This window comes from Rhinatrema bivittatum, chromosome 11 (genome assembly GCF_901001135.1).
Source record: "Rhinatrema bivittatum chromosome 11, aRhiBiv1.1, whole genome shotgun sequence".
Classification (NCBI taxonomy): domain Eukaryota; kingdom Metazoa; phylum Chordata; class Amphibia; order Gymnophiona; family Rhinatrematidae; genus Rhinatrema; species Rhinatrema bivittatum.
The window spans coordinates 24,771,705-24,787,766 of record NC_042625.1 but is presented as its reverse complement, the minus strand read 5'-3'; the positions used below and the strand labels follow the sequence as shown (position 1 = coordinate 24,787,766).

Sequence of the window (16,062 nt, the reverse complement as noted above, 5' to 3'; positions counted from 1 at the left end):
GGCTTTTCCCATTCATGACTCGTTTTTACAACTTCTCACCAGGGAATGGGACACCCCGGAGGCCTCCCTGAAGAGCAGCCGGGCTATGGAAAAGCTGTACCCGCTCCCCGAAGATTTTCTGGACCTCATCAAGGTCCCAAAGGTGGACTCCGCAGTGTCGGTGGTCACGAAGAGGACGACTATCCCAGTGACGGGAGGTGCGGCGTTGCGGGACACACATGATCGTAAGTTGGAAGTTTTCCTTAAGCGGGTTTTCGAGGTCTCCGCTCTGGGTATGCGGGCGGTGATGTGCAGTTCGCTTGCCCAGCGGGCTAGTCTCCTTTGGGTGCAACAACTCCTCACGTCTCAGAACCTGCCGTCCGATGAGGCTGCCCAGGCAGATCGGCTAGAAGCCGCAGTGGCGTATGGGGCGGACGCCTCGTACGACCTTTTTCGGGTCCTCACAAGATCCATGGTTTCGGTAGTGGCAGCACGACGACTACTGTGGCTACGCAATTGGGCGTCTGATACGTCCTCTAAGTCCAGTCTGGGCTCTCTTCCCTTCAGGGGCAAGTTCCTCTTCGGGGAGGATTTGGACCAGATCATCAAGTCCCTGGGGGGAGAACGCTGTTCATCGGCTGCCGGAGGATAGGTTTCGACCATCCAGAGCGTTTTCTTCTTCTCGGACCAGAGCGCAACGGCGCTACAGGGGCTACAGACAGACGGGCTCCCGGCCATCCGCCCCCAGGTCTCAGCCCTGGTTGCGCGCCTTCCGCGGGCATCGGCCCGCACGCACTACTCCCGGAACCGGGAACCCCTATACCAAGTCTTCACAATGATGCCAGTCTCGCCCACTCCCCTGTCCCCAGGATTGGGGACCGACTAACGTATTTCTAAGCGGAGTGGGCACGGATCACCTCGGACCAGTGGGTCCTGGATACCATAAAACACGGCTACGCATTGGAATTTGTCCGCCCCCCGCAGGGAAGGTTCATCTTTTCCCCCTGTGGCTCGGACCTCAAGAGAGGAGCGGTGCAGCTGACTCTGGACAGACTCCGGGAGATAGGCGCTACTGCGCCCGTGCCCTTCGGAGAGGTGGGCTCGGGCCACTATTCCATCTATTTCGTCGTACCAAAGAAGGACGGTTCCTTCCGGCCTATCCTAGTCCTCAAGGAAGTCAACAAATCCCTTCGAGTCGTTCGGTTCCGCATGGAAACACTCCGGTCAGTGATTGCGGCGGTGCATCGGGGGGAGTTCCTCGCCTCCCTGGACTTAACGGAGGCCTACCTGCACATTCCCATCCGCCCGGACCACCACAGTTTCCTTCGTTTCAAATTCTGGACCAGCATTTTCAGTTCACGGCTCTCGCGTTTGGATTGGCGCCGGCGCTGCACACCTTCACCAAGATCATGGTAGTTGTGGCGGCAGCTCTCCGGAAGGAGGGCATCCTGGTTCATCCTTATCTGGACGATTGGCTCCTCCGGGCGAAGTCATTCGATCATGGACGCTCAGCGGTGACTCGAGTAGTACGGTTTCTACATTCCCTGGGATGGGTAGTGAACTTCTCCAAGAGCTCCCTCATGCCCTCGCAACGCTTGGGTTTTTTTTGGGGGCAACTTTCGACACCCTACTGGGCAAAGTTTTTCTGCGCCAGGACAAAGCTCAATCCTTGCGGGATCACACACGACGGTTCTCTGCGTTACCAGAGCCCACCTCCTGGGACTACCTGCAACTACTGGGAGTGATGGGGTCCACCATCGACCTTGTACCTTGGGCTTTCGCGCACCTCAGGACCTTACAGTGGGCGCTCTTCTCCCGTTGGAAACCAGTATTGCAGGACTATCAGATGATTCTCCCGCTCCCACAGAATGCCAGGGACAGTCTGGGCTGGTGGTTGGATCCGCCGAACCTGGCCCGTGGCATGTCCCTCGATCTGCCAAATTGGGTGGTGGTGACCACCTATGCCAGTCTAGCAGTCTGGGGTGCAGTCTGCGATCGAAGCGCCACGCAGGGGACGTGGTCCACGGTGGAGGCGAAGTGGTCAATCAACCGTCTGGAAACCAGAGCGGTCCAGCTAGCTCTGCGACATTTCCTCCCGCTTCTTCGGAACCGAGAAGTCAGAATCCTATCGGGCAACGCTACCACCGTGGTCTACATCAACCGACAAGGAGGCACGCGCAGCCCGCAGGTCGCGCTCGAGGCGGCGCTGCTGATGCAATGGGCGGAGCGTCATCTCGTCCGGCTAGCGGCCTCACACGTCGCCGGTGTGGACAACGTCCAGGCGGACTTCCTCAGTCGTCAACTGCTGGACCCGGAGAGTGGTCTCTCTCCGACAAAGCAATGCAACTTCTCGTCCATTGGTGGGGGGCCCCCCACTTGGATCTGATGGCGTCCGCTCTCAACGCCAAGGCTCCATGCTTCTTCAGTCGCCGGAGAGAGCGCGGAGGGAGTGGATGCCCTGGTCCTCCCGTGGCCGCCATATCTTTCTTTTCCACCATGGCCCCTGGTGGGCAGGATGCTCCGCAGAATAGAAAGCCATCAGGGGACCGTGGTTTTCGTCACCCCAGAATGGCCCAGGCGACCCTGGTTTGCGGACCTGCTACAGCTGGTGATCGACAGGCCAATCAGGCTGGGGCACCTCCCCCAGCTCCTACATCAGGGCCCGGTATTTTTCGAGCAGGCAGAATTCTTCTGTCTTGCAGCCTGGCTTTTGAGAGGCGCCGCCTCCGGCGTCGGGGCTACCTGGAGGCGGTAGTATCCACGCTATTGCGGGCACGAAAGACATCGGCCTATGTTCGAGTCTGGAAGGTGTTCGAGCTGTGGTGTACCAGCCAGGCCACGAGACCCGCTAAGGCTTCTGCACCTCAGATCCTTCAGTTTCTACAGGCGGGAGTGGAAAAAAGGGCTCGCCTATAATTCACTACGGGTTCAGGTGGCTGCCCTTGGTTCGCTGTTGAGCGATGGGGGCTCTCTTCTACAGCATCCTGACATTGCTCGTTTTCTCAAGGGTGTCAAGCATATGCATCCTCCGTTACGGGACCCTTGTCCCTCCTGGAGTCTTAACCTTGTGCTTTGCTCCCTGTCGGGACCACCGATCGAGCCGCTGCGCAGCGCAACGATAAAGGATCTCACTCTCAAGACTGTATTTCTTGTGACCATCTGTTCCGCTCGACGCATCTCGGAGATGCAGGCTCTGTTGTGTAGAGAGCCCTATCTCCGTTTCTCCGACTCTGGAGTTTCGCTTCGCACCGTTCCCTCCTTCCTTCCGAAGGTGGTTTCTGCATTCCATGTGAACCAGACGGTGGAGTTGCTGTCCTTCTCTTCCTCAGAGCCGAAGTCTCTCCGTCTCTTGAATGTCAAGCGCACTCTGCGCCTCTATCTGGAGGCTACAAATGAGTTCCGGACCTCTGACCATCTCTTCGTACTCTGGGCCGGTCCTAAGAAGGGGTCTCAGGCCTCGAAGACTACCATTGCCAGATGGTTGAAGGCCGGCATTGCTGCTTCTTACATTGGGGCGGGTCGGACTCCCCCACCCGGAATCGTAGCGCATTCTACACGTTCTCAGGCGGCTTCCTGGGCGGAGGTTCGCTCGGTATCCTCGCAGGAAATTTGTAGGGCAGCCACCTGGAAATCGTTACACACGTTCTCGAGGCACTATCGTCTGCACCTCGCCTCTTCGGTCTCTGGACACTTTGGCGAGCAGGTTCTCCGAGCAGGCCTCGCAGGACCCCACCCGATTTAGGGAAGCTTGGGTACATCCCACTGTCTGGACTGATCCAGGTACGTACAGGGAAAAGAAAATTATTATTTACCTGCTAATTTTCGTTCCTGTAGTACCATGGATCAGTCCAGACGCCCACCGCGTTTGGGTTCTTGATCCTGCTCAGCTCTGCGCTGCTTCTTGCTCGCAGTTGTTTCTTTTCGCTGTTTTTCACAGCTCCCTACAAGTTGGTAGGATGTTTGCAGTTACTTGTTGCGGTTACAATTGTTTTCATTATCTGTTTCCACAAACTTGATCCTTCGGGGGTTTCTACTCGGGCTTTGATATACTCGATACTGAACTCCTGCAGAGGGGGTAGTAGTATATATGGATACGCCCCCTCAAAGCTTGTGCTGACTCCATCTGCTGGATTGGGGACATAACCCACTGTCTGGACTGATCCATGGTACTACAGGAACGAAAATTAGCAGGTAAATAATAATTTTCTTATTCTCCTTTTCTTTATCTTTATGTGTGTAAATGTGTAATTAAGAGCCTATATAAGTGAGAGAAAAAGCATGTGTATATGTGAGTGATTGAGAGCATGTGTGTATAGGTGTGTACTTGAGAGCCAGTGTGAGAGAGAGCGCTGGTATGTGACAGAGAGAGGAGAAAGTTCCAAGCAAACCACCCCTCCTTCTGCTAATTCAAAACATCCTCAGGAGACCTGGATATCAAACGTTCCCAGTTTTGCAGAGCAAAAACATTTTTGTAACCTTATTTTTCATTACTAGGTCTTTGTGTCTGCTGTTTTGAAATATTTTATTGGTATCTAGACATTTTTTATGAGTTTTTAATTATTGGATATTCCACTCATCAGCTGTTTTGAAAAAATCTGTTCTTTTTGTTAGTATGGTTTTACTGCTACTGATTTGATATTTTTTGATTTATTTTATAAGGACGGGTGATGTTTCTTTTTTCCTTTATTACACACATACAGAGACTCTGGCTTGTTGCAGTTTCAAATTCAGTTTTTATCTGCATGCTTCTAGTTATGCGTTTTGGTCTTTTTATTCTTTGTTAGGTGAGGGGTTAGCACATGTGATTTAGGTGAGGTTTTCTGCTGGTGTGTAGTTTCTGTGTAGGGCTCTATAGCAGCCTGACTTGGTCTGTTTTCCTAATAGGAGATGTATTGGTGTCTTAAGGCCTGCTGTAATATTTTCAATGTTGCCTTTTCTTAGGTAAGGTGGTTACTGTTTAAGTGCTGGAAATTGGTGCTGTTTTGGTGTGGGATGTTTACTATTTATGCAATTTCTGTTCAGACAGAATACGTATCTTTTCCTTGTCATTTTAAAGAATAAAATTATTATTGGACCTTTACTTTTTATTTCCGCCGTGAATTGTAATGAGCAGTGTGTCACACATGTGAGTGTGGCTTGTCAGGTGTGTCACTATGGGAAAAAGGTTGAGAACCACTGGTATAGATTGATCTGTGGTACTACAGGAATGAAAATTAGCAGGTAAACCAATTTTTCTTTTGTTAGCAGCTTATTGTTTTTGGGAAGTATAAACATTTTTAAAGGAACTTTAGTATTTTTGGGAAAAGGAGGGTAATATTCTCTTTTTTGAAATTGTGGCCTGGTACAATGTTTAGTCTTGTTAGTTTGGATATGTTTTGTTAGATTTGTTGTGTTCTCATGTAATTTTTAAATATAATTTTGTGTAACCCACTTCATGAAATGTTCTTTTGAGTGAAGCAAGTTCCCTGTACGTACCAGGATCAGTCCAGACGGTGGGTTATGTCCCCCGTCCAGCAGATGGAGTCAGAACAAAGCTTGAGAGTGCCACCTTATATACCAGTACACTCTCTGCTGGAGCTCAGTATCTTTCTGACTCCAGCAGATGAGAGTTGGGGAAACCAGTGCCTTCCCCAGAGTGACAGGATCTCAATTTTTCTTTCTTTATCTGAGTTCTTTCCTGTCATTTCTCTTAAGCATTTTGGATCAAGTTAGTTTAAAAAAAAAAAAAGAGTAAGTTCTAATTTTTGAGGAGGCGTGTCTCCACTCTGTTCTGCCTCCCTCCGCTGTTCCCTTCTCCTCCTTTCTGGGGTAAGTGGACACATTTTAAATTTTTTTCCACAGTATTTCCTTTTCAGGACGGTGCCCCGTGTATGCCGGTGGTGCCGGTCTCTGCACGCGACGGCTGACGGTCCTGCAGCCCGGCGACGATTTTTCTCGGGTCTGGGTGCGCCGGCAGGGGAACCCCCCCCCCACCAAGCATCTTGGGATTTTTTTCGGCGGGTTGCGAAGGCCACTCCGGGCCCCCCCACGGTGCGCTTTACTCTTCAGGCCCCCCCGAAGCGCTTCTGATCCCAGCGTTGCCATGCCGCGGTCCTCACGTTGCGAGACCTGCGGCGAGCCGGGGTCTCGATTTTCCAGGGAGGGGGTTTGCCCGCGGTGCCTCCCCGAGGGGGAAGGCGCCTCGCACGGGCCTGGCCCTGCTCCAGTGCCCCCCCTCCCCACAGCCCGGGAAGCGCGGGCCGGCCACTTCGCTGCCATTGGCGGGAATGGCGGCCATCTTGGATGTGGATCACGAGGCGGCAAGTTTTCCAGAAGAGGAAGGAGCCTATCGTGACGTCTCTTGCCCACATCGGGTCCCTGAGGGGGGTTTGCCCGACCGGATGCCTCAGGAGGGCTCTCCCTCGGGCATGTCCTCCGGCCTACCGTTTTTTTCGCCGGATTTTATTTTAAAGATGCACACGGCCTATTTACAGGGCCTGGTAGGCCCGGGGGGTCCCTCAGCGGGACCTCCTCCTCCCAAGATTCCTAAGGTCTCATTCTCTCCCCCTGGGTCACAGAATCCGGCTGGCGCGGTTCCAGGGACCACTTGTTTGCCACCCCGGGCCGAGGGGACGGCTTCACCGATGGGTTTTGACCCCTCGGACCCGCCGGACACAGCGCACGCTGATGGACAGGCGGATGGCGACGACCCACGCGCCCTATGGATTTTTCAGAAGGAGGAGCTTGATGACCTCATTCACCAGATCCTACAGGAGCTAGACCTTGATCCTCCACCGGATCCTCCAGCGCCAGTGGCCCCGGCTGTGGCTACGTCCTCCAGGAAAGGGGACCCAGTTTTGGCCGCCCTCCGTCCTAGGGCGCGGGCTTTTCCAGTTCATGAGTTTTTTTTTTACAGCTCCTTACAGGGAATGGGACACCCCTGAGGCGTTCACCCGTGCCATGGAAAAATTGTATCCGCTGCCGGAGAATTTCCTGGATCTCATCTGGGTTCCCAAGGTGGACTCGGCGGTATCAGCGGTGACGAAGAGGACGACAATCCCGGTCACAGGCGGGACGGCCCTACGGGACACGCAGGACCGCAAGCTGGAAACTTTCCTTAAGCGGGTCTTTGAAGTCTCTGCCTTAGGGATGCGTGCCGTCATGTGTAGCTCACTGACACAGCGGGCCAGTTTACTCTGGGTCCAACAGCTTCTCATGTCTCAGGAGTTACCTCCCGAAGAGGCCGCCCAGGCGGACAGCCTGGAATCTGCCATAGCTTAGGGGGTGGTCGCTCTGTATGACCTCTTTCGAGTACTGGCGAGGTCCATGGTATCGGTCGTAGCGGCTCGTCGGCTTCTGTGGCTCCGTAATTGGTCGGCGGATGCCTCCTCCAAGTCTAGCCTGGGCTCCCTTCTGTTTCGGGGGAAGTTTCTCTTTGGAGAGGATCTAGATCAAATCATCAAGTCTCTGGGGGATAACTCGGTGCATCGGTTACCCGAAGATAGACAGCGTCCTTTCCGGTCTTTTGCCTCCACCAGAACCAGGGCTAGGGCACAGCGGCGTTACAGGTTGTACCGGCAGCCTGGGCCTCGGACAGCCCCCAGCAGACCACAGCCTTGGTCGCGTTCCTTTCGTGGGCGGAGATCCGCGCGAGATGGTCCAGGGCAGGGGAACCCCCCGCCAAGCCCGCCCAATGATGCCAGAGTGGCCCACTCCTCCAATCTCACCATCGGGGGCCGTCTCACAGAATTCTACGAGGAGTGGGTAAATATTTCTACAGACCAGTGTGTACTGGACACTATACAGCACGGCTACGCTTTGGAGTTTGTCCGCCCGCCAAGGGACAGGTTTCTCTTTTCCCCTTGCGGTTCGGATCTCAAGAGGATTGTGGTTCAACAAACACTAAGACCGGCTGCAGACCATAGAGGCCATTGTTCCCGTGCCCTTCGCGGAGGTGGGCTTGGGACATTATTCCATCTACTTCGTAGTGCCCAAGAAGGACGGTACTTTTCGTCCCATCCTGGACTTAAAGGAGGTAAACCGATCCCTGTGGGTCAGCAGGTTCCGCATGGAAACCCTACGGTTGGTGATTGCCGCAGTGCACCAGGGGGCGTTCCTTGCTTCCCTGGATCTAACGGAGGCGTATCTGCACATCCCCATCCTGCCGGCCCATCGGCGTTACCTCCGCTTCAAGATCCTCGGTCAGCATTTTCAGTTCCGGGCCCTGCCCTTCGGCCTGGCGACCGCTCCTCGGACGTTCACCAAGATCATGGTTGTGGTGGCGGCGGCGGCGCTTCGAAAGGAGGGTATCCTAGTGCACCTTTACCTGGACGACTGGCTGGTTCGCGCGAAGTCCTTCTCACACGGGCAGGCCTCGGTGGCCAGAGTTCTAGAGGTACTCCGCTCCCTGGGCTGGGTGGTGAACCTCCCCAAGAGTTCCCTCGTACCCTCTCAACGCTTGGATTTCCTGGGAGCGACCTTCGACACTCAGCAAGGCATGGTGTTTTTGCGTTCGGACAAGGCCCACTCCTTGAGGGAACACGTACGTCAGTTCTCTGCCTTGTTGGAGCCCCCTGCCTGGAATTATCTGCAGCTCCTGGGAGTGATGGCCTCCACTATCGACATGGTACCCTGGGCATTTGCACACCTGCGCCCTCTGCAGGCGTCTCTTCTTTCCCGTTGGAAACCGGTATCACAGGAGTATCAGGTGATCCTACCACTTCCTCAGTCGGCCAGGGAAAGTCTAGATTGGTGGCTGGTCCCGGCTCACTTGGCTCGCGGCGTCTCGCTCGAAGTTCCCACTTGGGTGGTGGTGACCACCGATGCCAGTCTCGTGGGATGGGTTGCCGTCTGCGAACGAAGCGCCACGCAGGGGACGTGGTCACCAGAGGAGGCGAGGTGGCCGATGAATCGCCTGGAGACCAGGGCAGTGCGCCTCGCGCTACAGCGTTTCCTTCCTCTGATTCGGAACAGAGAGGTACGGATTCTCTCGGACAACGCGACCACTGTGGCCTACATCAATCGACAAGGCGGGACGAGAAGCAAGCATGTCTCAGCCGAAACCACGCTCCTGATGGCATGGGCGGAAATCCATCTTGTCCGAATCGCGGCCTCTCACATCGCCGGGGTGGACAACATTCAGGCAGATTACTTGAGTCGTCAGCAGCTGGACCCCGGCGAATGGTCTCTCTCCGAAGCGATGCAGCTACTTGTTTGCCGCTGGGGAACACCACGACTGGATTTGATGGCGACCGCCCTCAACACCAAGGTCCCGCGCTTCTTCAGTCGCAGAAGAGAGCACGGCGCAGAGGGGGTAGATGCTCTAGTTCTTCCGTGGCCGCCAGATCAGTTGCTCTATGCCTTCCCCCCCTGGCCCCTAGTGGGCAAGATATTGCGCCGAATAGAGAACCACAGCAGGTCCGTGATCCTCGTTGCTCCGGAGTGGCCACGTCGTCCCTGGTTTGCAGATCTGCTTCACATGGCGGTGGACGGGCCGATACGTCTGAGTCACCTTCCTCGTCTCCTGCACCAGGGGCCGGTATTTTTTGAGCAGGCAGAACTCTTCTGTCTTGCGGCATGGCTTTTGAACGGCGCCGTCTCCGCCGCAGAGGCTATCCGGAGGCGGTAATCTCGACGATGCTAAGGGCTCATAAGCCTTCTACTTCCGTTGCCTACGTTCGAGTCTGGAAGGTCTTCGAGGCCTGGTGTGCCGATCATGGGGCCCGGCCCACGGAGGCGACGGTACCACTGATTCTTCAGTTTTTGCAGGATGGACTGGACAAGGGACTTGCATACAATTCTCTCCGGGTTCAAGTGGCAGCTCTGAATGCGCTAGTACAGAAAGCGATCTCTCTGCCTCTTCAGCCGGACATCGCACGCTTCCTGAAGGGTGTTAAACACCTACGACCGCCGGTCAGGGATCCCGTTCCGTCGTGGAGTCTCAACCTGGTTCTCCGAGCCCTGTCGGGCGCGCCCTTTGAACCACTCCAAGGGGCTACTCTTAAGGATCTGACTATGAAGATGGTATTTCTCGTAGCCATCTGCTCCGCCCGTCGCATCTCGGAGCTGCAAGCATTATCCTGCAGGGAACCTTACCTTCGCATTTCGGAAGCGGGGGTCTCGCTTCGTACAGTACCGTCCTTTCTCCTGAAGGTGATTTCTTCTTTTCACTTGAATCAGACGGTGGAACTCCCGGCGTTCGCCCCAGAGGAATCGAGGTCTCTTCGTCATTTAGACGTCAAGCGCGCGCTTCTCCACTACCTGGAGGCTACAAATGACTTCCGGGTTTCCGATCATTTGTTTGTGCTCTGGTCGGGCCCTAAGAGAGGTTCCTCGGCATCGAAGGCGACCATTGCGCGCTGGATAAAGGACGCCATCTCGGCGGCTTATATCGGTGCTGGTCGGGATCCGCCTAGGGGCGTCATAGCTCACTCTACGCGTTCGCAGGCGGCGTCCTGGGCGGAGTCTCATTCCGTCTCCCCGCAGGAAATCTGTCTGGCGGTGACATGGAAATCTCTTCACATGTTCTCCAGGCATTATCGACTACACCTGGCGCCTTCGGCCCCTGGGCACTTTGGCGATCAGGTACTCCGAGCAGGGCTCTCAGGGCCCCACCCGAATTAGGGAAGCTTGGGTACATCCCACCGTCTGGACTGATCCTGGTACGTACAGGGAAAAGAAAATTATTCCTTACCTGCTAATTTTCGTTCCTGTAGTACCATGGATCAGTCCAGATGCCCACCACTCTGGGATTTTGGGCTCCTGCTCGGGCTATTACGTGTGACTGTCTTTCTGTTCTCTTTTCTCAATTCGCCTATTACTGTTCACAGCTCCTCACAAGTTGGCTGTTGCGGCCTTTTTTGGAGGTCGTTTTCTGTTATATTTTCTAGTGTTTTTCATACTTAGGTGTTCTTGATCCAAATTGTTTTGCTCTTTTGGGCTTTGCTATTCGTTATACTGAGCTCCAGCAGAGAGTGTACTGGTATATAAGGTGGCACTCTCAAGCTCTGTTCTGACTCCATCTGCTGGACGGGGGACATAACCCACCATCTGGACTGATCCATGGTACTACAGGAACAAAAATTAGCAGGTAAGGAATAATTTTCTTATATCTCCCATTAAATAAATAAACCCATCATTTTGGTACCTGTTATCTGTCATGTAGCAGCTTATTTTTAAGCTGCTACATAAAATGATACAGAAAGGTTAGAAAATGTAAGGTTCCTGGGTACAGAAAATGTTCGTTGTACTCCATGGTATTTATTTTTAATCTGGTAGAACTTTCTCTTCAAGAAAATCAGATTTTACATTACAATTATAGCAACATTTTATAGGAAAAAAGTGTGGTATCATCATTTTAAATGGTTTATGTGAGTGTGAGTTTATATAGAGGACATTTTAGAAGTAGAAAGACACACAATCTTACAGAGTTTTTATTTGAAGCAGATAAAAATGTATATATTGATTTTTATTCTTTAGACGTTGCAATATAAATTAGTGAGGTGGCTGTCTCTCATGTACAGGGCCAAATTTAAGATTATGGCACCCATAGGCAGAGGACCAGATGTTGAGAGTTTCATCCCCAGAAGTCAGAGAGCAGGGGGAGTTCCAGTTTTTGGGCACCTTCATATTTGGCGCCCTATGTTACTTATGCCTAATTTCAGCCCTGCTCATGTATAGATGTATCTCTACTTTCAGCAGCAAGGCTGTCTTGCTGCCACTGTTTTAAACAGCAGGAAATGGAGCTAGTTGTTTTTGCGGAGGAGGAGAGGGTATATAATGGGGCTTCCCAAACCTATCCTGGTGACCCCCATAGCCATTTGGGTTTTCAGATCACGATATCCACAATGAACATGCGTGAGGATAATTTGCATATACTGGATCTTCAAAGTATCCAAATTGATCTCATGAATATTCATTGTGATATCTTGAAAATCCAGCGGACCTTGGGGTCACTAGAACAGGCTTGGAAAGCCATAGGTATAAGATAAAACTTGAAAACCCCAAACAAATAGCTTGTTTGGGTTTTTTTCAGGCTTAATATGAAATTGTTATTGGCATAATTTATACAATAAACTGATTGTTTCATGGCATGAAGATGTTTAGTTTCTTGACATTTCATATGTTGTAGAAAACTCATTGTACTGTGGTCTTTCTAACTGTTTTGATAAGGTAGAGTAAAAAGTTTAAAATATTTATCAGCACAATATTTTGTAAAATAACATTGCAAGATTCCATTATAGGATAATTTTTACTTTAATCCCTAGTTCCAAGATTATCTCCTAAAGCGCACAGACCCAGATCTCCAAGACAGAGCAGTATTGGGAATGCTGCCTCAGGAGCAGCTCTCTCTTCTCCCCAAGCTGGTACTCTTCCCACTGAATCTGTCCCTATACCACTTCCAGCTACATCACCTACGCCTGCTAGCCCTGCATCCAACAGAGCAGTTACCCCATCCTGTGAAGGTATGTTTCTGTTCCAGCATTTTCAAATAAATGATAAACTGAGTCATACAATCTTCTATCTATCTACCATATTTTTCGCTCCAAAAGACGCACCTAGGATTCAGAGGGGGGAAATTTAAAAAAAAAAAAAAGGTGTGCTAAACCGCCTCTGTTCCCGGGCGTCTGTGCGGCTTATGGAGCAAATTAGGGGAGTGCATGACATTTTTTTTGTCCCCATCTCGTTTTTGGGTCTGGGGAGGGCCATTTCGGTCCACTCCCCAGAGTGGACCGAAATTAATTAACTACAAATTAATTAACTACAACCCCCATCCTCCTGACCCCCCAAGGTCTGCCAAAAGTCCCTGGTGGTCCAGCGTGGGGGGGTCCAGGAGCGATCTCCTGCACTTGGGTCGTCAGCTGCCAGTAATCAAAATGGTGCCGACGGCCCTTTGCCCTGTGTCACTGGGGCTGACCAATGGCACCAGTAGCCCCTGTAATATAGTAAGGGCAAAGGGCCGTTGGCACCATTTTGATTACTGGCAGCTGACGACCCAAGTGCAGGAGATTGCTCCCGGACCCCTGCTGGGCCACCAGGGACTTTTGGCAGGTCTTTGGGGGGGAGGGTGGGGGTTATAGTTAGTTTTTTTTGTTTTTTTTTTTTATATTCGCTCCATAAGAGAGACAGACATTTTCCTCCCACTTTTGGGGGGAAAAAGTGCGTCTTATGAAGCGAAAAATATGATATATACACAATGGCTCAGAAAAAAATTGCAGATCTCCTGAAACCAGGCTCAAATTCTTTGCTGAGCCATTGGGTCCTTAGAGGATGCCCATTTTCGGATCTCTCTGAGCTCGAGGCTTTGGGCCCAGTGAGGATTGGATAGAGTGCCGAGGGGAGGGATTTGTAGATTCCCCAAGTGTGATGAGGGAGTCTCCCCACCTGCCCCTGGAGCACACCAAAACGGGGCCAGTGTCTCAGGCCACCGACGCATTGCCACACCCCGGCACGAAGCATATATATATATGTGTGTGTATGTGTGTGTGTGTGTATGTATATATATGTGTGTGTGTATATATATATATCTATATATCTATATATATATATATGTGTATATAGATAGATATATAGATAGATATGTGAGTGCCATTGCAGTATATCACCAACAGGAGGGAGGAAAAGCAGTTTCCCATCATTTATACTACCAGATTGTTAAATATTTGAGTGCATGGAAGATGGAGCATGTAGCTCACTTACGGGCTGATGCAGTATGGTGCACTCGGCCGAGCGAACCGTTGGCCCCCATTTGGCTGAGGGCTTTTGATGCGCTATTTTTACTTCTTATATAGTATGGGGTAATAGCGTGTGGAAACCGTGAGGCCACCCCCCCCTCCCCCCGAAACTAATAGTGCCCACAACATGCAAATGCATGTTGATGAGCCTATTAGTCCTGCGCGATACAGAAAGTAAAATGTGTAGCCAAGCCGCACATTTTACTCTGAAATTAATGCCTACCCAAAGGAAGGAGTTAATTTCGGCCGGCACCAGGAAAATGTACAGAAAAGCAGAAAAAAATGCTTTTCTGTACACCTTCCGACTTAATATCATAGCGATATTAAGTCAGAGGCCCCAAAATTAAAAAGAAAAAAAAAAATTGACTCGCGGGCTGGAAAACAGATGCTCAACTTTGCCGGCATCTGTTTTCCGACCCATGGCTATCAGCGGGTTCGACAACAGACGCTGGTAAAATTAAGTGTCTGCTGTCGAACCCGCTGACAGCCGCCGCTTCTGCCAATAAGGAGGCGCTAGGGACGCACTAGTGTCCCTAGTATTTATTTATTTATTTATTTGAGGTTCTTTATATACCGACATTCGTTTAGTAACATCATGTCGGTGTACATTCAACAAAACTTTAGCAGCAGCGCTGGAACAGATAGAAAATAGCGGCAGTGCTTTACAATTAATATTCAACTTAGAAAGGACATTAGGAGATTATAACAAGGAAAAATTGGATCAGGGAATGCAAACAGGGAAGGGGAGGGAGAGGGAAAATAAAGGAAGAATTAAGAAGAATATATTAACGTTAATACATATGATAAATACATTAAATACATTAGTTATAATAGATTACTAGGCATCAACTTTATAGAGATACTAGAGAGGAGTACATTATGTAACTCGAAGGATAATGCATAATTACAAATTTACATAAGTTTGGTCTCAGGGAGAAGCAAGGGGGGAGTAGCTGGAAGTGAAGGTGGTTGCTTTATGTGAAGGCTTTTAAGAATAACCATGTTTTAAGTTTCTGCTTGAATTTTTTTGGGCATAGTTCCTGACGAAGGTCAGGTGGCAAACTGTTCCAGCAGGAGGGGCCAGCTAAGGCAAAGGCATGTTTTCTGGTTGTGTCGAGTCTGGTAGTTTTGTGAGGGGGTAATTGGAGTGTAGCTGCGTGTTGCGGTCTGGGGGTTCTGGAGTGTTTGCGGAACTGTATTGCGTAATTGAGCCAGTTCATGTTCTCAGTGTATAGGGTCTTATGTATTAGAGATAGGACTTTAAAGGTGATTCTTTGAGCAACTGGTAGCCAATGCAATTCTTTAAGTATGGGAGTGATATGATCTGACCTTCTAGTATTGGTGAGGATACGGGCCGCAGCATTTTGTAACATTTGCAGGGGTAGGATGGTGGAATTGGGGAGGCCTAACAGCAGGGCGTTACAGTAGTCGAGTTTAGCAAATAGTAGGGATTGCAGCACTGTGCGGAAATCACATTGGTATAGGAGGGGTTTAAGTTTCTTAAGGGTATGCAGTTTGAAGTATCCATCTTTTATAGTATTATTGATGTGTTTTTTAAAATTAAGATGGCTGTCAATAGTGACGCCTAGGTTTTTGACATGTTCAGTAGAGATGGCTAAAGGGAGAGGTGAGAGTGTGGAGGATTCTTTGTTGTTGCCTTTGTTGGGGGAGATTATCATGAGTTCGGTTTTGTCAGGATTGATGGCTAAGTTGATGCTGGTGAGGAGTGCGCTTATATCTGATAGGGCAGTTTCCCATTTTCTGAGGGCATTGGTCAGGGAGTCAGTAATTGGGATGACAATTTGTACATCATCAGCATAGATGAAGTACAAGAGCCCAAGTTCAGAAAGGAGGTGACAGAGGGGGAGGATGTATATATTAAAAAGGGTAGAAGATAGGGCAGAACCCTGGGGTACTCCATGGTTTATGTTGTATAGTTGAGATTCTTTGTCCCCGAAGAAGACTTTGTATTGTCTATCTTGAAGGTAGGATTCAAACCAGCGCAGTGGGGTGTTAGCTATACCTATTTCACTGAGACGGGAAATGAGGATATTGTGGTTTATGGTGTCAAATGCTGCCGATATATCAAGCATGGCTATGAGGTAGGAGTGCCCTTTGTCAAGCCCAGTGAGGATGGCGTTGGTGAGTGAGATAAGAAGGGTTTCGGTGCTAAGATGCTTACGAAAGCCAAATTGAGTGGGAGCGAGAAAATTATGCTTTTCCAGGTAATCTGTGAGTTGTGTGTTTACAATTTTTTCAAGGATTTTTGCTAGGAAGGGTAGATTGGAAATGGGCCGGTAATTAGAGAGGTCAGAGGGCTCAGCTTTGGGTTTCTTTAGTATGGGTTTAATGATGGCTTGTTTCATTGGTG

The 16,062-nt window shown here is 50.7% G+C and overlaps 1 protein-coding gene across 9 annotated transcripts in view; it reads left to right on the top strand.

Annotated features, from left to right (window-relative positions):
- ATXN2 (ataxin 2) overlaps window positions 1-16,062 on the top strand; it is a 472,151-nt gene that overhangs the window by 219,640 nt on the left and 236,449 nt on the right. For all 9 annotated transcript variants that reach the window (XM_029571731.1, XM_029571728.1, XM_029571730.1 and 6 more), the window contains one exon: window positions 12,225-12,422. In XM_029571731.1, coding sequence (XP_029427591.1) covers window positions 12,225-12,422 — 198 coding nt within the window. The remainder of the gene's footprint in view (window positions 1-12,224; window positions 12,423-16,062) is intronic.